Source organism: Corvus cornix, chromosome 3 (genome assembly GCF_000738735.6).
Source record: "Corvus cornix cornix isolate S_Up_H32 chromosome 3, ASM73873v5, whole genome shotgun sequence".
Classification (NCBI taxonomy): Eukaryota; Metazoa; Chordata; class Aves; order Passeriformes; family Corvidae; genus Corvus; species Corvus cornix.
The window spans coordinates 69,761,701-69,783,003 of record NC_047056.1 but is presented as its reverse complement, the minus strand read 5'-3'; the positions used below and the strand labels follow the sequence as shown (position 1 = coordinate 69,783,003).

General features: G+C 41.1%; 1 protein-coding gene across 1 annotated transcript; it reads right to left on the bottom strand.

The window, feature by feature from the left end:
- Nucleotides 1–2,082: 2,082 nt before the first annotated feature.
- SNX3 (sorting nexin 3) lies at nt 2,083–19,848 on the bottom strand. Its single transcript, XM_039569004.1, is given in 5 exon segments — nt 2,083–2,782; nt 6,268–6,392; nt 6,774–6,869; nt 19,580–19,620; nt 19,623–19,848. Coding segments are annotated over 5 exon segments (486 nt in total). The 5' UTR covers nt 19,741–19,848; the 3' UTR covers nt 2,083–2,676.
- Nucleotides 19,849–21,303: the final 1,455 nt, after the last annotated feature.

Below are 21,303 nucleotides of genomic sequence, written 5' to 3'. Positions count from 1 at the left end.
CAGAGCACTTAAGAATGCACTTACCACAGGGGACAGCACATTCTTAGAAAGAAACCAACAAACTCTTTATAATCCATTCTTCCTGCACCTGTAAAAATCTTCAACCATTTTCTGCTTTCTACACTGAAAATAACCTGATAGGGCAGAAAAAGCAATTGTGGTTCTCCACTCTGTGACAATTCAGTTTATGAGCTAAAGAAGTAGAACCCAGTGCTGCACAGAACCCATGACAGAATATTCATTCCAGTAAGATTCATGCTGCTGTCCCAGAGCAGCAATAAGCATGAACTGCATCCACCCTGCTAGGCAACCAGGCAATCACACCGTGCAGTTTGCTGTAGTCCCAGTCCCTACATCACCCAGGCTAGAGGACAAAACAGAGCGCACTGGCAAAGCAAGCAGGGCAATGGGACCGCACCCATATCTCATCCTCTTACCTGCAAGAAGTAGCCCAGCTGCAGGGCAGACTCACAAGCGGGGAACAATGTGCAGATCCCTATGGTTTAGGCACAGCTAATCTCAGACTACGTCCTGCTCCCACTACTGCAGATGGCACAGAAGCAGAACCAGTTACACTACATTAGAATTAGGGTCTCTAGCTAGCCTTGAAGGACTAAAGGCCAGGTCAGATCCCACAGCCCTGTAATTCTAAGAGACTAATGCTCCAAAGTCCTCACCTTGGAAATAGGAATACTTTGACATCAAGCATGCAGCTTTTCCCTCTTCAGCTTAAATATTTTGGGTTTTTTTCATGGCAAACGCTAGAGATTGTGTCATCATCTTTCAGTTTAAGATGTGGCATTTACTTTGATTTCTGAAAGAAGTTTCTCTCAGAAAATAACATTTGAGAAAAGAAAAACAACAACTGACTGTATCTAAACCTACATAACAAAACTTCAATACATTTAACCCTTCTTTCCCCCTTTTCAAGAATAACTCAACTTTTAGGGGTGATGCAACAAGGACAGGGAAATTTGGAAATTATTTACATTATAAAAAACATCTTGAAAAGTGACAGCCCTGGGCTGCAAATGGAGTGTCAGTTTTGGTCCTTGGTTTCGTGAATAGAACGGTTAGAGAGAATCAGCACAATCTCAGTTAAGTATGAGGTGGAAAGAGCAATTATTCAAACATCTATCTATTCAGTGTAGCTAATCACTAGTACTTTGTGTAATCCAGCCAGCCACCACTGCCTTCCCAGTTCAGTCTTTTACATTCAGATTTCCATAAGTGAGGTTAATGGTTTTAGTTAAAAGAAGCTACTAACTTTGCCAACAAGTTTGTAGGATGCTCTTTACAGAGATACCTGTCATAAGAAGGAAAAAAGCAGCAGAGCTGAGTCTAAGTCAACATATAACTACCAAATAGCACAAAACACTAGAGCAGATTGCTACTAGAGTGTTCTGGAATCTGCTTACAAGAGCATTTGGATAGGTAACTTCCATGTCACATTTGGAAGACTAAGGAAGCTTCTCTAGCTCACTTCCTTCTTATGTAAAAGACAACTTCAGCAGTGCTGCTTGTGAATTCCAGTTCAGCTGTCCTGCACCTGTTTTGCAGAAGTGGTAAAACCAGCACAACACTACAGCTCACCCCTCCTTTAGTGTTCAAGGAAGTGGTCTATGATCACATCTTACAGCAGACTTGTATGACTTCATGTTCCCAATTCTATTTATAGAGCAGAGCTACTTTAATCTAGGACTGATGTTATAGGTTATGTAAACATTCCCTTCTCTATAGGATGGCATTGTTTTCACTAGCTATTTGAAGCTAGATTGACACTTCTCATGCCAAGTAGAAAGGTACTCTTTCCCCAAAGTTATTAAAGTCACAGATCTGTTGACTGTCTATCATGAGTGGTATGCCAACTTTGGCTCCACAGCACACAAACAGCCTTTAATACCTTTATATGTTCTTTAACACTTACAGAGTGAGTGCCAGCATCTAAGGATACTTAGTGCTGGCTGTTAGTAATACAAAACTACCTTGTGGAAGAGCATCACAGCAAGGCTGTAACACCAATTCACTTAGCATAGTCAAGCCCCTCCTCCTCAGAAAGCATGAGACACTCCACACTCAAGGTCAACAGTGACAAAACATTTGAAGTGTATTTTCACTTTTATTTCAAAACTTTAGACAAGTTACTTTAGTATATAAATTCGATTTTTTTCCTCTTACAGAATATAAAGATAATTCCCTCATTACTTCAGTATAAAGTGTTTTACAAGCTTGAAGACAATTGCATAAGTGTTTCTCATACAGGATATCAGAAATAAAGCAATCTTTCTACAGATGTTCAGACAGGTGACTACCTCAGAAACAGCAGAGCAGTTTAGTCAAATACAAGTGAACACGTGACACTACAGTTGTGAAAGTTCAAGTAAGGCCAAGTCAGTAAACATTGTTAAGTCATTGCAAATAATAGTGGAAAGGTTTGTGAGACATTGCAAGGGGTGGATGGTTTCATAGCATAATACTCTTAAATCAAGGATTCAGAGGGATTTAGCTAGAAGACAAGTGAGTTCTTAAATGCTATAAAGCCTATGCAAAGACCAAGCAGTGTACTGGTGTTAGTGGAGACTTTGTGCCTGTTCATCCTCAGCATGCTAAGACAAACTACAACCTCTTTAAACCAAGCATAAGAACCACTAATATTTGAGAAGATGCTTTTAGAATTCAAGTATGCCTTATTTTGGATGGTGTGTAGTTTTTGTCTATTACTTCATCTTGTAAGAACATGTGAAGACAACGCTCATTCTGTGCCAGTGGGTGGCCTGCAACCCTGGAGAGGAAAAAAACAAGCATTAGTGTGAACCAGTTGAACCTACTTGCAGCTATCCTGCAGATCAAGGTTTTGTACCAATAACCTATTGTTCTGCACTTGGGCATAGATTCCACTTTCACTTCACTGTTGGTGACTAGAATGCAGTCTAGCAGCAAGATTTGTCACGCTCCCCCAGATGCAGTTAGTCCATAGGAACCCTGAGGTACCTCTGATCACTTGGAAGCATGTTACATCATCATCTGTCACCTGCAATTGATGGGACTATCCAAGTAAGTGATCATTCTAGCATTAGGAAACCTAGAGCTAAGAAAGGCAAGTGGAGTTTTTTTAAAGGTCTTGACACCTTTGCCACAGGACACCCTTCTAAAGGCCACTTATCCCCTCAGCTGTCAGTGTCACTGAGCAGCAGCTCGTCCTAGCACAGCTGAAGCCTGGCTCCAGCAGGGGATGCGAAGGCTTTCCGAAGGCTTGGCACTGCTCCGGGCAGCGACTCCCCAGGGTCAGTGCCCCTGGCCTGTATGGGCAGCACTGCACACAGCCAGGGGGTACTGGCCCTTCTGCTCACTGCACATGTGGTAGCTTTCAAACACAGGAGACAGAGCTTGCCTGTTCTAGGGGACACCAGCATATCTACTATAGATTTAATTTTGTTCCACATATAAACTGAAAACCCATCATTTTAACAGTAAAGGAGCTGAAATTAAATTAGGAGACACAAACTTGGAAGAAAATCATAAGGTACTGCATTTGAACCCTTAAAATACCATGCAGACTCCTGTGTAGGTAAAAATCCAAAAGAATCAGATACCTGAAAGTTCATCACTTACGGACACAAATACTGAATGCAGTTTGGTTTGAAAAAAACTACATCCAGTTTGGTCAATCAAGACAGACTTCTTCCTTTAGGAGAGACAGTCCCCCACCATCCCAAGGGCAGCTTGTGTAAGCCTTGCGTCCTCCGTATCTGTCAGAACATTTCTACCCAAAATGGAAGGCATCTGGTTGAACACATGCAATATGTACTCAGCTCCAATGGCTCAGCACCATTTCCAAGCACTTCTGTGCATCTTCTCCAAATTTACCTATTAGTGTTTATTTCACCACAGAACATACTCGTCACTGAGGGTGACCTATAATGAGGAAGCTGAGCTCTCCTATTCAACATTAATGGATTATTTCAAGTGCAGTTATAAAACCTATCCATCTTGCCAGGTCCTAGTAAAAGGCCGACAGTCTCAAGCAGTAGTTCACAAGGATGACAGTCTAGTCATCCTAGAGTAACTAGTCATCAACTAGAGTAACTAGCTTGAGTTTCTTACCCATCAGAATGAAGTTACTGGTGTTAAACTTCAAGGAAAAGATATATACGAGAGGATAAGGCAGCAACATATTTCTTCTCCCTTTCAGGAAGGCTTGAAAATTGGGTGTCTGAATTGCAAGACTAGATCTGATCTCTGATTCAGCTCTTGGTTTCACAGGAATACCTCATTCCACATTGGCTTTCCCTTAATATTTTTCACCAAGGTGACCCTTACACATAGCAGCTGCTACTTCAAGAATTATGTGTCTCAAAATCAGGTTGAGGCAGACAAGAGTGTTGAGACATAACCACCCTTGTGAATGTCACTGTATGTAGTACTGATGGTGGAGCCAGCAAACTGGCCCAAGGGAGCTGACTCAAGTAAGCTGCACTGTTGTGATTCAGATTTTACATCTAGAGGGACAAAGCCTCAACAACATCCATCTCACACTTCCAGATATCAAGAACTGGCATTGGTGCACCAAGATTTGTTTGTTCCAGTGGTATCAGTTATCCGAGGGACTCTTTAATTCTAGAAGCATAGATCAGCTTTGATTATGCAATAATGTGAATGTACAGTGCAAAGGACCTTCAGGTCTAAGTTCACTGGTGCCCAGAGTACTTGGTAGAAGCCTTAAAGCTTCTACATGGTTCAAAACTTCAGTAATATTTGCTTAATGAGTTGGTTGTGCCATTAGAACTCATGAGCTAAATTGCTATGGTTTGTGCCTGGAAAGCCTTATTCCAGATGTACTCAACTCTGCCACTACATCAATACCTACATTAATCTCCTTTTATGTTTCAAAGGAGGAAAAATTAACCAAGAAATTTTACACTTCCACAAAGTCAATTTATTACTCGCATTAGGATTGGAAAATGGATATCCATAAACTGGCCATTCCATTTCTGTCGGCTATACAGAGTTTATCAGAGTCAAGGTAAAGATGACTGTGTTTCACATTAGCTGCTTCAGAACACCAATAACCCTCTTCCATGCCAGACTCAGCATACAGAACTTTCAGTAAGTGCACTTCTTCCCCATTTAAGATAGAGTTCCAAGTCTGCATGGATAAAGGCTGTACTTTACAGTCATGACTGCCTTGATTTTACAGCATTAAAAAAACCCAAACACATTCCATTTTATTATTAGATGCCTTGGAAGTTCATTCCACTTGTCTCTGAACAGCAAAAAAAAGCAATCTGAAGCATTTTAGCTATTCAGAACCATTAGCAATACTTCTAAGTTGAGCTAAGAAGCAACTACATGAAGAAAAACTTCAGAGATTTCATATGGTCACGCTTAGTTGTACAAGACAGACAGTTTTAGTGAACTCCAAGACACATGCCTGAACTAACAGCAACTGCTAAGTACATTTTCATAAGTTCTGGCGTAACTCACAGGCATCCTCTGTTCCTGTTAAACAGCATTACTATTGAACAAGATTAGAATGCCAGTGGAACTGACAGGCTTGAACTCTCTGAGGGAGCAGTCCCAAGTCCAGTTGGTCTGAACAGAACTATAGAGACCAGAAGAGCTGGTTAACTGACAACACTCCTTACCCACTGTGTGGATCCATGCTGTTAAAGAGATTAAACCACCTATTCAGGCCAGTGTACAGACAGTGGTTAGTAGTGTCAGATGGTGGAAAAAGAATCGTAAGACTTTGTTACTATAATTTCTGCTCACCCTTTGAAGGCAGCGACAAAATCCAAAGTGTCTATTTCAAACTGCATGTGCATGCCTCAAATAGTGTTTTTACATCTTCAGAAAGATTCTCAGGATGATTAGAGAAAATATGCATAATTACACAAACTGATAATACCTCATATCTGCAATCAAAGTAAACTGCTGTAAGCCCACTGCAAGCTCTACTGTTCACCCAACTGGAGGATACCTTTCTAGAAATTATAAAGTAGAACTATTTTGAACACTATAATTTTAGTAGCAATTTGCATAAATTAATGACAACACTAACAGTCATTTCAGCTGTTCTGGTAAGCACTAAGATATCCAAACTAAACACGGGATGAGTAATGTTAGTACGTCCTTCTGCAAGATTTTGTGAAAGTTAGTATTCTGAACCTAGTGCAGTTACCATCCTTAAGAGGATGAGTAGCTTTAATTCAATTTTCCAGAGCTGAGCTCCAGGTTTGTCTCTAAATAACTAGACCCAACACTTACTTGTTTATGAATTGTTCAAGAGCCTGCTTCCTTTCCTCTATAAAGGAATCATCAAATATACCATCATCTCCTCGGAAGGGGAGCTGACGGAGAAGAGCTTTTCCTGGTAGAGGTGGTACCACAACCTGAAAGATTTACAGAAGTGTCCTTAAGAGCAGCCTGTAAGCAAGTTCATCCACCTCTTCCTCCTAGAAGACCCAACTCATCAGTCACATTCCTAGTGAAGTAATAAAACAAAAGCAGAGAAGAACAGTACCCGCCCACACAGGTAAGCTGAAATCAAGTAGTTCAACTCTGAATTAACCCAAACCCATTAAAACTAAAAGCCTCTGGCATTGCAGCACCAAGGCTTGATAAAAAGACTGACACACTGGTTTATTTCTGGGCATTTTCAACCACAGTAACTGCTTGATATGATACATGCTTTATAACATAATGAAAACATTTCAGCATCATGACTCTTTGTATGTCTATGAAGACTTGTATTTACCTTTCACTTTACTCACCTTGCTTTCTCTTTCTAGTTCATTCCTTAGCCATTCAAAGTCACTATATCTTCTTCTGACTGTAGATTCTTTCAGTTTGAAGATAGGTAGATTTGTCTGAAAACAAGAACACAAGCTACTGGTTAGACAGATTAGAAGTTTTGATAAGCAGAACCAAGAACCAAGCTGTTAAGTTATACATTAGTTCCATTTAAGCAACAACAGCAGTATTAAGAAACACTCAAGATACAGAAATAGAAATAAGGTTCTAAGCTAGATGAGTAAGCTGTGCCTTGAACTGCATGGCTATGAGCCTCATTTATATGGTATCCCAATCACCAGTATTTTGTCATCATATCACCCAGCAGAATATCTGATTTGCTGGCCACTTGAGATGTTTCTAAGGTTGAAGAAGCATCTGCTATTCTTACTGTCTCAGGAGCTGGATTCCCAATATATACAAAATTGGAGGTGGGGAGGGAAGGAGGAAGAAAGTCTTATTCCACATAGGCTTCTCTTACTGCATTCAAGGGAATGTTTCAGATATTAGCACAGGATATTAACCAAGTCCTGTACTTTTCTACTCCCTGATACAACAGGGCCTCCAACATCTTCAAAAGCAAAACCTTTAAGTCTTACAGTGAATCCATTCAGGACCGATGAAGATTTGGTAGCACAAGCTGCCAAGTTTGGGTAGATCCAAAGAAGCCAACAAGGCTGAGATGCACTACAACATTCAGTGCTGAGGAGATCAGACTGCTTGACTACAGAGCTAAACCAAGTAGAGCATGATTAGGGGGAGCTTTGCTGCCCAAGGCTAGGAGGCAGCACTGAATCCTAACACCCTTGAAAGGGACATAAAATAGGAGTAAGCCATAATGCTGCACAAGACCATGTTAAATACACAGGCACCCTGATACAAGTCCTTATACTAACTTGTGTCAGAGCCTGCATTACTTCTGTTCATTCTTGGGGTGCAGTGTTATGCCACTTTTGCAACCCAACTTGCATGTTATTTTAAAAGCAGACAGTGAGAGAGTCCTCTCCTAATGACACCTTGGCTAGAACACTACAAAATTGTTTCTAGGAGTTATGACCTCCTAAAAGTAAGACCATGAGCCTGTAATTACCAGACACAACCAGAAGTCACAGAAAAATGCCTACTGTTGTCAGACTGCATATTCACTAACAGTCTTCGTATACTTTTGAAGAAGACTCTCAAGGAGTACCCTAGGAAGCTGATGTTCACATGGGACTACAGTTACATCCAGCTTTCCTGTTGGCAGATGCACAGTAATCATTCTCAGCTACTGCCTTTTACGTTTTTGTTGTTTTATTTTAATCTCTTGGGCATCTAACTCAGGATCTGGTCACAGTTTGAATGGATACCCCTGTACAGTATCATTTGCAGGATGTTATGCTTAAGCTACCACTGGGGAATACTTTTGGCAGCTCAAGACAGGTTTAATTGCAGAGATATTTTCCGGCACTAGGCAGGTCTGTGACTATGGGTCATTGTATTGCTGCCAGCCAGTAACAAGTTTCTGGCTGTCACACTAAAGTACTTGACAAGTTAGTTGTGTACTTTCACATTATGCCAGTTAGTTCACAATTTACAAGTGATAAAGTATAGAACAGTATTTTGTTATGGTGTCTTATTGCTAAATATTTAAAAGCATTCAAGCTCTCTTTCCCAGGTAAAATACTGTTGATTGTGCTAGCAACTAATAATAAAATTGCATTTAAGATGTACATCAGAAGTCAGGCTTTATAAATAAATACTCTTGTCTTGATGATAAGAATATTCTACTCAAGAGTGAATATAGCTAGGTCCCCCAGAGTGCATGAAGGAGATTCCCAGAAGTTAAGTACTGGATTATTTTCCTCTGATTTCAGCTGTTGTTTTTTAACAAAGTTCACCATTACACATTACAACATCAACTCTTTGTCAGTGTCTTAGGTAGAAAGCCCTTCAAAATACTTAGCATATAGGTTCTCACCTGCAGAAAATATTAATTTCTCCTCTCAAGTTACTAAAAACAGGATTAGAACTGGATAAAAGCTGCTAAAAACCAGTAAGTTCCCAGGTCTTCAGGAACTCTTTTCATTTGCTAGGCATGAAGTCTATAAAGTTAATCTCTAAACAACATATCAGGCTTACAGATACAATGTGGGGGTAGAAGTGCCAGTTAAGATCACTTTACCTTCTACATTCCCTTTTGAACTTTTGACATGCTAGCCCAGCTAGCAAGTGGGAGAAAAGGACAAAGTCCTTTCCTTTCCCTGTGAGTTGAAAAATCTTCTCCAATTTTGATCATAAGCACTGGAAATGTTCAGATTGAAAAGTATGTCAAAAGGCATGCACTAAATTAAGTGTTTCACGAGTCACAATTTGACAACTATTTTCTAAAACAGAGTACATGTTCGCTGTCCTTTGGTCTGGATATGAACTAGAGCTATCTATAGAGATCAATTTCTAAACCTCATGTTTCTTAAAACCCAGAAACTGCAGCAATTCTCCTTCCTCTAGAAGTACATACTGATAAAGCAGTGTTCTTCAGGTAAGGAAGGATCTATCTAAAAATGCAATTTGAGAGTCCTGTTTTATACTGCTTAACCTATTTACATCTTAGGGTCCTATTTTTAATTCAGGCTACATTCACATCTAAAGTTTCTCTACGGACCTTTGTCACTAAGGATTATTGCTCTGTTTGAGCAGACCACCCTTTCCTTCAGTAGGATGGGCTTCTGCATGCCCTACTGCCTCCATCTCCCATGGATAGACAGTTTTCATTACGCAAGTCAGACAGCTCCTGAAGCATGGGCTTTCATTGGACAAGAATTTGGTAGAAGGAGACAATCCTGAAGAGTCAACAGAAACTTTCATTTTCCATTACAGTGTCATTTCAAGACCATGCAGGCTATCAAAAATGTTATTCTCCCCTTGACCTTTTACGTTGAGTTATCCTTGTTTTCTAAGTCACTAAGGTGCCAACAGCTATTCTGGGCACTGCCAGTGCTTTGTTTGTCTGCTAGAACAGAGACAAGAGTAAGATGCAAAACTTGAAGTCAGGCTAGTTTCATTTTTACGAGCATTTCTGCCCATGCTCATTCAGCATTATAATATCAACTTTCTGGCCTGCTGAGCTGCAAAGTCTACTATCACAAAACTCATGACCCAGTTTGGAACAGCCCCTGGAGCATAGCTCATTCCTGTGATAATTTCAGCAAAATTTCTCCAGCAATTCTTTCTTCAGCAGTGTAATAATTATACCGTTCATTGAAAAAAAAAAAAATTCAACAGCTTCCTAGTCCAAAATCATGCTGCTTAGGAGTTGGAATGCAAGCCCTCAACCTGAAAGGATTACACATCATCCAAGACATTAGACAAGTAAAAGTCACTAGTCAGAATTGCTTTGTTGCAGAAGGACAAACAAACCAGTTCTGCAGAAGTCCCACACAGCCCAAAATCCTAAGCCACAGAAAGATACTAAGTCAAGACAGATTTTGTGTAGCACTGTCTCTTTACTAGAGTCTATGTAGACACCATTAGGCTTTCTCTGAGTACTGTCAAACAGTCTGTATTCTGCTGGGGCAGTTAATAGCCAGCCAGTACACTGGAATAAATATTGTCAAAACTGGTGCCAAGTTACATTACATAATTAAACAACAGGTGACAAACCCAGATCCTTAAGTCACTCCTGCATTTCTCCACTCAGATGCCAAACAAGTTTCTACAGTCATTTGGCTAGTGCTCCACAAACTAGTAATGGGAAGCAGTGGTTCCTTGCTAACAGACTTCAGGGCAAAATCTGTGTTCACAGTAAGCATGTTTCTTCAGCATCATTTATGTCACCGTAACATACTCAACTTTGAGTCCGACTCCAAGCTCAGGAGATTCCCAGTTCACCTCAGAAGCAAATGACAGTCCTAAAACAGTAGCTTAGATAACCAGGTAACAGTCTTCCAGCTCTTACTACAATCACTCCCCAAGCTACACCCAGTTAGAAGTTGAAAAATTGTTTTTGTATGCAAGTGAAGATAATCTCACAAGCAGAATGCAAGTAGTTTGAATACTAGTCATTACTGTCCACTCAGCTTCAGATACAGTTATCCAATGCAGCCACTCCAGTAAACAAATTACCTTAAATGCAGGAGGAAAACTAGAGTAATTTATTAGTTTATAATTAGTTTTACATTAATAAAATAATTCTAAGTATTTTTAAGTCTTAGTTTTTAGACTAGCTTATTCACTGAGTGGAAAAAGTCTTGCAAATAGTCAGACTTGCTCCTAAAAATTTGTTTCCAGACATAAATCAAATGCAAATAGCATTTGAGTTCCTTCAAAGAACATGCTGACACTCCACAAGATTGTATGACACTGCAGCCCAGTCCATCCCCGCAACAGCACAAACTCCCCAGATGTTGCTGTTCAGCCTACTTTGAGGTAAATTTGGTTAATTTCTTCATCTGCCACCATAACACTCAGCAGCAGCACTGCACTGCCCATGTCTCCCATTCCTAACAGACTGAGAATAAAGCTGCACTGTTGCCACAGCACCTACTTTGATGTCATCTTTTCAATTAGATTATGGTAGCCTTGAGAAAACTCTATTTCCATTAAAATAGAGTGAAAGAAAGCACACAGCTCACTTTTGATAAAAGTTTGTGGCTTTGACTCTCAGAAGCTAAATTCAATGATCTTGACTGTCTCATACAAGCTGTAAGCTTTGTCAAGAGCCTACACCCTTTGGCTACATTTACATTCAATGGGAGCTGTGGGCTATCACAGTAAGTAGCATTCATGGTGGATAAAAAAAAGTATTACAATTTTCTTAAGGCAAGAGCCTGCTGTCCTTTAGTACAAAAAACTGGCTCCAGCAGTCCACTGTTATTGCAGAAACCTTGCCAGTGGTTTGTTTCCTTCCCGACTTGACATAAGCAGCTACCTCTCAATTTCCTACAATTATAAAAAGCAAGAAAGAAGGAAAACATGCTTTGAACTTCAGTTTGTAGAAGTTTAGACTTTTGCTGGGTATATTACTGAAGGAAAGCTTCTTTCCCTGCTGCAAAATGTCAGACTAGAGATTGTTATTTTTCTAAGTTTCAGTCCTTTTCATCAAAACAGAGTTCTACCTCCCCTTTTCTCCACTTGGTGTCCAGATCTACTGAAGGTATGTCATATTAAAAAAATAAAAGTTAAGAGAACACTTAAAAATCTGCAAGTTTTAAACAATGCTGGCTTAAACTATACCAAGAACTTTTGAGCTTCCCACTCCGCAGTACTGGAGCTATGGAGCCAGGATGTTTTCTACCTTAAAGACTAAGGCAGTGAAATCCTAATAGCAACACAGTATCAGAGACTATCAGTCTTTAGACAAGAACTAACCTTTGCCAAATCCAGTGCTTTGAGTCCAGAGTTGCTCTCTGAAAAATGAGCATAGGGATATCTGTATTTTGCCAAAAAGCATCTATCATCACCTGATCAAGTTCAACAACATCATAAACAGCTGAATTACAGTGTGCCATGGTCAAAAGACTCTAAATAGGGTGAGTCAAGAGAAAGAGATTGCTTAGTGATGCTTTATTCTTCAGGTTCCACACTCAGAAGCCAAAGATAAAAACAGGAGCCTGCTTTAAGGACTCATTTGGACAAAGACTTTTACAACACCCAGACAGAACTAGTAACTAGATCAGGGTTAGCAAGCCAAAGTCTCCTGTGAAATATCAAATATTCATTTGAAAGAGAAGGGATTGTTACTTTTACACAATTCAAGGTATAACAGCTCTGATTAGACCTACTGTAATGTTCATATTCATTCCTCATTAGGAATGACTGAAGAGGGATCACATTAAGTTGATGCTTTAGCATCATTACTGACATCCATCAGCTACAGTCAAATGGGCATAAAAAAATTTCAGTGAATTGCTGCAGTTGCTATTTTTTTATCAGAAACAAAATGTTTGATATGCTTTGTGAGCTAGAGACAGTCCAGTATCCCTATACTTCAAATATGCAAGAAAAAAAGCAGTAAGTTAACTAGTTTAAAAGTGTGTCTACTAAGTAGCAAAAAACTCTCTTCATATTTCCAGTTTTACTGGAGCAGTAACACATTCTTAAGCAGCCACTAAAAGCTATAGAAAGGCTTATAACTCCTGTTCATTAATTTGCAGCATATCTTACCACTTAGAGGGTGCTACAGCTTAAGCCCATAAGAAATAATCTCTAAAGTTTTTTTTCCAGGTCTAGAGATGGCTTTAAACCACTTAATATATAGCTTCATTTTCTTCTGGATTTTAGAGTTAAGCTGCTATACACTAGCTTAAAGTTACACTTTCAAATAGGCTTTGTGGCCAACACAAACTATACTGTCATATGGAAGAATCTTCTGGGGCAGAACACAGATTTTGAATTGGATTCTCAAGAAATAGCCACAGAAAGAACATTTCAAGGACCCGTCTTCAGTTGGTAGAACACTTGTTTTTATACCTTCAGTAGAAGGTTAGGGCTTCTCCATCATTTTTACGTTAGAAGTTACAGCAACAATAGCACTTTCAGACCCTTCACTCAGTTCTACAGCTTCACAGGGTATTTGGACTATGCACCTGTTAAACAGCCTCCAGTAGTGCAAGTGGCATTGCTTCATCAAGTGAAAAAACTTTACATAAAATACTTCCCTTACTGTTAGAAGACATAAACCTCTGCTGCATCATTTACTTCTCCAGACGAAAAGCAGCAGGGACTGGACTGCTCTAAAGTTCAAGCTGACACTTTTTCAGCAAGCCATCTAAAAATAAGCACGTATCAAAACTCCCTGGCATCATATGCCTACCTGGATCACAGCCATCTGTCCTACAAAGATTACTCATTGTTCCCTTTGATTTGGTCTGTTCTGTACTGTACTGGAGTGCAATCTTAAAACATGACAATCAAGGCCTGCACTGTATACACTGAAATAAAAGGAGTGCAAGTCACCAGTTAAACTAATATACTAATAAGAAGCACTATTCAGAGACTTGGTTATTTTATTTACACAGTAACAGGTATCAATGCTAAACTAGTTCAATACCTTTGGACCAGCCTCTTGAACCTAGTTTAATTACAAACCTCTACAGAAAGAAACAGCTGCTCAAGAGTAAATCCACTTTCCTGGCTTTGGAAGTTTCTTTCATCCAAGCCATTCTACTTCTCTGTTTCCCTAGTCAGTGCCCTTGGAAATTCTTAGCCTTCCAGTTATCCTTTTCTGAATTACTGCTTGAAGGAACAGTTAATGTTTGTAAAGATGCAGTACCTGGGCTGTAGAACAGAAAAATGGTCACCTGAATCACTGCATTTTTATTCTTTGTAGAGGAGTCTGAAAATATGTAACGGGTAGCAGTGTCTAGAATGGGTTTTAAAAGCATAATTTACTACAATTAGAGCAGACTTGCAGTGTTATGCAAGATTTGTAGTAGTAGAGAAATAGAGAATTAGTGCTGATTATGCATCCCTAAACACACACTGAGTCAGTGTTTAGTCATGACTCCACCACAAGCTTCAACTATTAAACTGTACAATGCTGAAGTCAACTACAGGAAGGGCAGATTTGATTCTTTTCATGGTGGGGGAAGAATCTGCAGCTTCAAACCCTGCCAAACATGAAGGACAGGAGATCTGGAACTGTTCAAGGACAAAACATTTCAAAAACACATCCATCAGATCAAGAGCACCACTTTGCAAAACATGGCACAAGAAAAGTGCTTTCTGAGCAAGTTATACTTTCAGTTCATTTTCTGTCTTACTCTAACTTGATTTGATCACAGCTGTCAGATTCCAATCAGTAAGTCACAAGTCAGACTACTATAAACGTGCTCAAATGTAAATACTGTTTCCAAACTAGGTCTTGAAAAAATTGGTTAAGGGGAGAACAGGACTTTCAAAAGTAGCTCGAGTTGAGCAGTACTCAGATAAACTTCCCCAATCCCTTGAAACCAATACTATTCTTAACACTGCAGGCACTTCACAGCCTGTGTATTCATTTCCTTCCCTACACAGGACCTATACAGTCAAGCACCTCTGCAGGTCTACAGAAATCTTTCTGCAGAAGATACAGGAAACCTGACTGGTGTCCTAAAGAGCATTGGTACCACCTAACTATTGCATTCCACAATATCTGGAAGCACAGCAAGGCATTCCCTTTCTACACCCAAAGACAAGCCACTGCACTGTGGAATCTCAAAAAGCTAAGATATACCTTAGTGCCAAGTTTAATAACGCTGATTAGAGGCAACAGGCCATTCAACATTAAAGAACAGAACTAAGATGACAAAGGCTTTTAGTTTGGCTTTGCTTTGACGAAAAAGAATTCTTTAACTACTTGGACTAACAGCTCCTGTAACAGGTATTTTATTATAGTTCTGTCAGTTTGAGTATCAATGACCTCTCTGCAAGTTCTCACTAACCATAAATAGATGATTTAACCTTTTAGTCTAGGTGACAAATCCAACCAAAATGGGCAACATAGAAGTCACTCTTACTTCTACAGAAACAAATCCAGACAAAATAGTGTTAACAGTTTATTTGCAGGTCACTGAATATTCTGAGTTCTAAGGGATTCACAGGTATCATGAAGTCCAACTCTTAAGTGAACAGTCCACACAGGGATTGAACCCACAAGCCTGGTGTTATTAGCACCATGCTCTAACCAACTGAGATATTCTCAGGGCTGCCAAGGGGATATTTCCCTTTTTGTAGCAAGTTCCTGGATACCCATATGCTTTGCTGACAGTATTCTAACCAAAGTGCTTATCTCCTATGGCACTGACTTTACACTGGGTGTATGGCTCTGACGTGTGTCACCAGTCACTGGATCAAAGTTAGCTTGTAAAGCTTGTCTCCTTAAAGGATTTAACAGCTGAAGCTATTGCACAGAATCTGCTTGAGCAAAGACCTTCCTTTTGACCCATTTATCAAGAAAACTATTTCTCAACTACAGTAGAAGATAAATGATACCTGGAACTGGATTGAGGACTAAATACATGCTGTAGGATGATAATATGACAATTGTAATTTGTTCTATGTTTGCTTCCTGGAATTCAGAGAGAGGACTGGCTTTTAGCCCATAAATAGTAACAGGTATTCGCATGCCCTCATTCAAAAGCGTTGACTTGAACAAGCCCAGCCTGAAAAGGTTTAGTAAGAAGGAGAAAAGAGCTAATAAAGACTTGTGAGAAACAGCATGAAAGAGTATTTACACTTAAAATGTGACTTTTGGTTCACATTCTTCCTCAAGAGGTAAGGGCAATGAAGTAGTTTACTGTATTACTTTAGTAGGCAGTCTAGTTTTAAATGCTGCACAGTCACCATATTGTGATCATCTAGACACCTTCAGATGAGATGAGTACTTTATCAAGTTTTATTTTGCTAGAAGAAGCACTTGAAGCTTTATACCCTACTGCATTATTCCCAGTTTAGCTCACCCTCAGCCTTCACACACAAAGGACACCTCAGAATGGAACAAACACACTGCCTGATGCTGCTGATGGAAAGCAAATTCTCAAGTACCCTGTCAAAAACATGACCCATTCGAATTTGCTATTTTAGCACAGCAGGGTGGCATTTTCTATCACTTATTTCTGAACAAGATTTTTGACTTTCATTGCTAGGCTGCACTGTAGTGGCACACTGCCACATTGTGTGCCTTACAGTGGTTGCTACAGTGGAAAGCTTTCTGTCATCACCTTGCCCAGCTTGCCAAGAACAGACTGTTACTTAATGCACAGACTCAGGCTCAGAAAGTCAATACTTCGGCCAACTGTCCATCTGTGAAGTAAGCTAGGACTGCTGCATAGGGTCTACCTGCAGCACTCCTCTCAAAACTCCTCAAAGGCCTGTCAAAGCACCATGCATTTACCCCAGCACACAGCCACCCTGCACAGAGACACTCACTGTGACAAACCTTCCTAAGTTCCAAAATACTACTGACTTGCTTACACAGTAGCGTACTGCTGAGCAGTCTACCCAAAACTTTATAGAGTTCCCCAATAAGCCTTCTGACTTCCACCAGAACTTGATGAGTACAGCATTACAAGAACTAAAGCATGAAGTTGTTCCACTTGCTGCTTTCCAGACAACAGATACGCTTCAACTGCAGTACCAGCAGAAAGCTTGCCAATAAAAGCTTTGGGGAAACTCTGCAGTATTTCACACACATATATTTTGCAAGATACTTTTTATCAAGTATCAGTTCAAGAGTCTGCTAGCAAGTTCAGTCTTTCCAAAAAACCCCAAAAGCTAAGCTTTGAGAGTTAGACAAAGATAGAATTACAGAGTCTGTAAACACCACGACAATGGTACAAGTCTAATTGTCTCAACGCAAACTTGAATTTCAGTGTCCTCTCTGACAATGTTTCTGGCTTAGAATGATCGCCAGCTGTAATGTGAGGCTGCTGTCCTTTAGCTTTCACCAGAATTTGGCAGCAGTTAAGCCATCCATTTCTGCACACTTAACATTTTACTGTTGGTGTTACTTGAAGGTGTAGCTCCCCAGATACAACACAGGTAACTCACACCATCTTCTCAGGTTTGTTCCGCTGCTACTACCAGCACTGCTGGGGGAAACTGCACATCAGCTGCTACTTTCTTACTTTCTGTAACCACAAGCAGTTGTCAAACCATAGAAGCCAGCTGGTGGCCATTGTCAGCCACACTCCAACAAGCAGCTTATGCTACTAAGCCTATCTTTCACAAATACAATACCACAGCAAGCCATGTTCGAATTCTTCCTCTGCGCTGAAACTTGCATATTAGCAACATGGTCTGTGTTCTGCTGAGAAGCAGTTAACTGATACAAGTTTAGACAGTGAACATAATTCTGCATGACTTGTATTACCTGCTCTGTAGCCTTCCAGCACACAGAGACAAAACTCAATTTTACAGTTCATGGTAGCTATGAACTATGTGTACAGCAGTGCACAGCTCGAAAGGGCATGATCAAAGAGACAGTCCTGTATACAGGCATGTACAGATGCAAGCAAGGAGGGTGGAGGATGCAATGTTTACATAGTATCAGTCTGGAAGGAAGAACAGAGGAAGGTCACAGTACTATCACAGTGTGCATTTGTTAAATCATTCTTGGTCTTCATTACAAAGGAATCTAGAATTTTCTACCCCAAACAGCAGGTGGGCTAAGACTAACCTGTCTCAAAACCTGTTTTTCTGCTTTCCTTTCTGATGAAGAACTTCAGTTGAGTATTTTTAAAAACTGTTATTTTTTAATCACAGGAAATTTGAAATTCCCAAGGCCATATCACAGCCAAGTCCCTTTTGTATCATCTTCCCTGGATCCAGCCATTCCAAATGCTCAGTCTTATGGAAAGAAACATCATCAGGAACTTAAGGGGCAAATACTTTCCAGCAAGGTAGAATTACGTCTTTCTTCTAAGTGGATTGCTAGAGTTCTGATAAGGGCGGTGCAATGCAACACAAATCTGCAAGTTCTAGTTTGACCTCACACAGAGGCCAAATATAGGCTGAAAGCGTGTTAGTTTATTCCTCCTGCCCCACTGACACATCCTGAAACACAGGAATAGCTACTGAACACGACAATTTATAAGCATCAGAAATAAAGAAGTATCCTCCTTAGTAGCTTTAGATTTCAGCTGATTTTGCTTTTTTAAGTAAGGTTACACTAAGCTGGGGACTTAGACCTTTAACACCAGAAAATCCACACAAGGTTAAGTCTCGTCCAGTGAATTTTAGTGACCAAGGCAGCAGCCCTCAGCTGTATCCTTCCCTGCCATGAAGAATTCATATTGCAGAGAATGTGTGCAGGGACTCAATGAAGCTTCACTCTTTATTACTTACTATAACAACTGACCAGGTTCCATCAGCTGTAACAGAGTACAGCTATACAAGGTAGCAGACTCAACTGCAAGCTATAAAAAACCCCCATCTATAAGACATCAGCTTTCTCAACCCAGTTTACTTCTGGCAATGCAGACCAAAAAGGATTCCCTGCTTCAAGTCCCTACCAGCCACAATAAGGACTGTGCTGTAGACATTGCATTTTTTGACCATTCCTCTGGGCCCTGTTTATGAAACTAGAAAGGCCAGGGAACACAGTAATGACTTCACATAGCCTTTCTCAAGCTCAAGACTACTAGCCTTTGGGGCAAGTCAGTGAACACAGCCCTTCCAGCTAGGAAGGATTCTAGTGTTACTAAGAAGAAGTATTTGACAGCAGCACATCACGAGAAACAGCCCTATTTATTAGGCACCACAGTTTTATTTCAGGTACAAAAGAAAACAGGAAGCCCTCCCCCATACACACGCACCTTATCACTTTAGCTGGCTCTGATCTAGCGCGTGTGCCCTCTAGACTTATTTACACCTTCTCTATGTACTTTCTGAAGCCGCTGGAATCCTGAACTTGACCTCTTCCTCAGGGCAGATCCACCCATATTACTCCATCGCAGAGAGCTGAGTTTGCCCTCCTCTATTTACCTGGAGACAGACAAGCAATTGCTCACAGTACAGCGATATTTCAGTCTGAGGACAAGCTGTACACAGCAGAGCCGAAAGAGCACTTGTCCTTTAGTTATCTGAACCGAGCTGCATCGCCTTAGCTACCAGGAGCCCGTCACAGAGTTATCAACCCCGGGCCGAGGATGGAGAGTCCACTGCGGCTCTGCCACCGCCTCCGGGCGCCGGGCACCGCAGTAGCCGTGACACGGGTCCTGAAGGACACGGCGGAGGGAGCCCGTCACCGCCACCCCGGCCAGCCCCCGGTGACAAGAGGGCCCGACACCGCCAACCCGGCTCCCGGGCCGGGCTGGCGCTGCCTCACCTTGACGCGGATCTCGTAGGTGGTGAAGCGGCCGCGGCCCACCCCACCGTCTGCGGGTTGCCCACGTCGATCTCCAGGAAGTTGCTGGGCGGCCCGTAGGCGTCGTTGAGGTTCTGCGGCTTGCTGATCAGCCGCCGGGTGTCCGCGATCGTCTCGGCCATGGCGGAGCGGGCGCCTTCTCCCCTGAGCCAGCGACCGAACCCCGAGCGCCGCTGCCGCCGTCACCCGCACCGCCCGACCGCCCGCCCCGCGCCCAGCTGACTGCCCGGCAACGCGCACCCGCGCCCACCGCCCGCGCACGCGGGCAAGGCACGCTGGGCAATGTAGTTCTCGAGGGCCGCATCGCTCCCTAACGCCTGGCGCGGTCGCCCGCGTTCTGAACTACACATCCCGGCAGGCACTGGGGGCGCGGCACTCTGGCCGAGAGAGCGGGTTTGTAGGGCCCGCCTGCCCCCTCGGCCGGGTGTGGGGGCGGTGGTGGAGTTGCGGGGAGTTTTTCCCAGATTCCCATCCTTCGGGGAATGAAAAGGCTGGGTAGGAAACGCTGTATATGCAAGGTGTTAAGCAAAAGGAATCAGCCCAGTGCAAACGTAGGCTGGAGGAGATGCCCACCAAAAGATTTGTGTTGAAAACAAAGTCTTAAGTCACTAACCCAAGCTGCAATCAAGGTGACGGTGTTGCATGTAGTAGTCTTACCCTTTTAAAACTTACTGCAATTTTAACAAATGATACATATTTAATAATAATATTACTAACGGGACCAGATTTTATGTCCCCATAGCTTGCAAAGCTGAAGAGTTCATGAAGGATAGGAAAGGAAAATTGTGTTTACAGAGTGAATTATTAAAATAACGAAAGAAAGAAAGAAAGAAAGAAAGAAAGAAAGAAAGAAAGAAAGAAAGAAAGAAAGAAAATGAGAGAAAGGGAGAAGCAGAGGTGACAGAATTGTCCCCTTCCAAGACATAAGGTCTTTATTTCTCATTATCTGATTGTGTGTTACAATAAAAGAAACATTTCCCAAAGTAGTGCAGTATTTGTCCTCTTGATGCACCTAAAACCTCAGTGAATAGAAATTTTATGAATCCACTATTATTTATAAATTACTCTAACATCTTGGAGGACTTCCAGATTTTTTTAATACCTGTTAAAAGTACCCCTCCAATGATTAAATGCATATATCATTTTCCTTCCTTCTTTTCTTACGAAAGAGTTCTAGTGATGTTCCTTTACTATCCAGGTAGAATGAGACTGTGTGAAAACTATTGATATTTTTTTCCAAAAATCTGTGTGGGCAATGGGTAAAATGGCAGGCTGCCCACAAATCGTATCTGAGAGACACAAAGTTAACTCTGGCGAATTTAGTTAGCTGTTGTCTATGTTAATAAAAAGGTAATCAGAAAGTAGAGATGATCCCAAGGTACAAAAATAGTTCATCCGTATAACCAGTATATGATGGGTGGTTTGCTTGGTAACTTTGCTGTGAATTTCCTTGTCATCACTCCTTCAGTGTTATTTCTCCCACTTACTAGTGCACCTTCCTTTCTTTCCACTAATAGCTGCCAACTTTATAATTCGCTTTATAATTATAAACAGAAATGAAGCTGACAAAAGTTTTACAAAGCAGGAGTGAAGGGGAGCTTTACCTGAGTTATACTAGTTATTAAACTGGTCATGCAGCAAGGCAAGAAAAAACTCATTAATTCTACTGAGACCACATATGCATC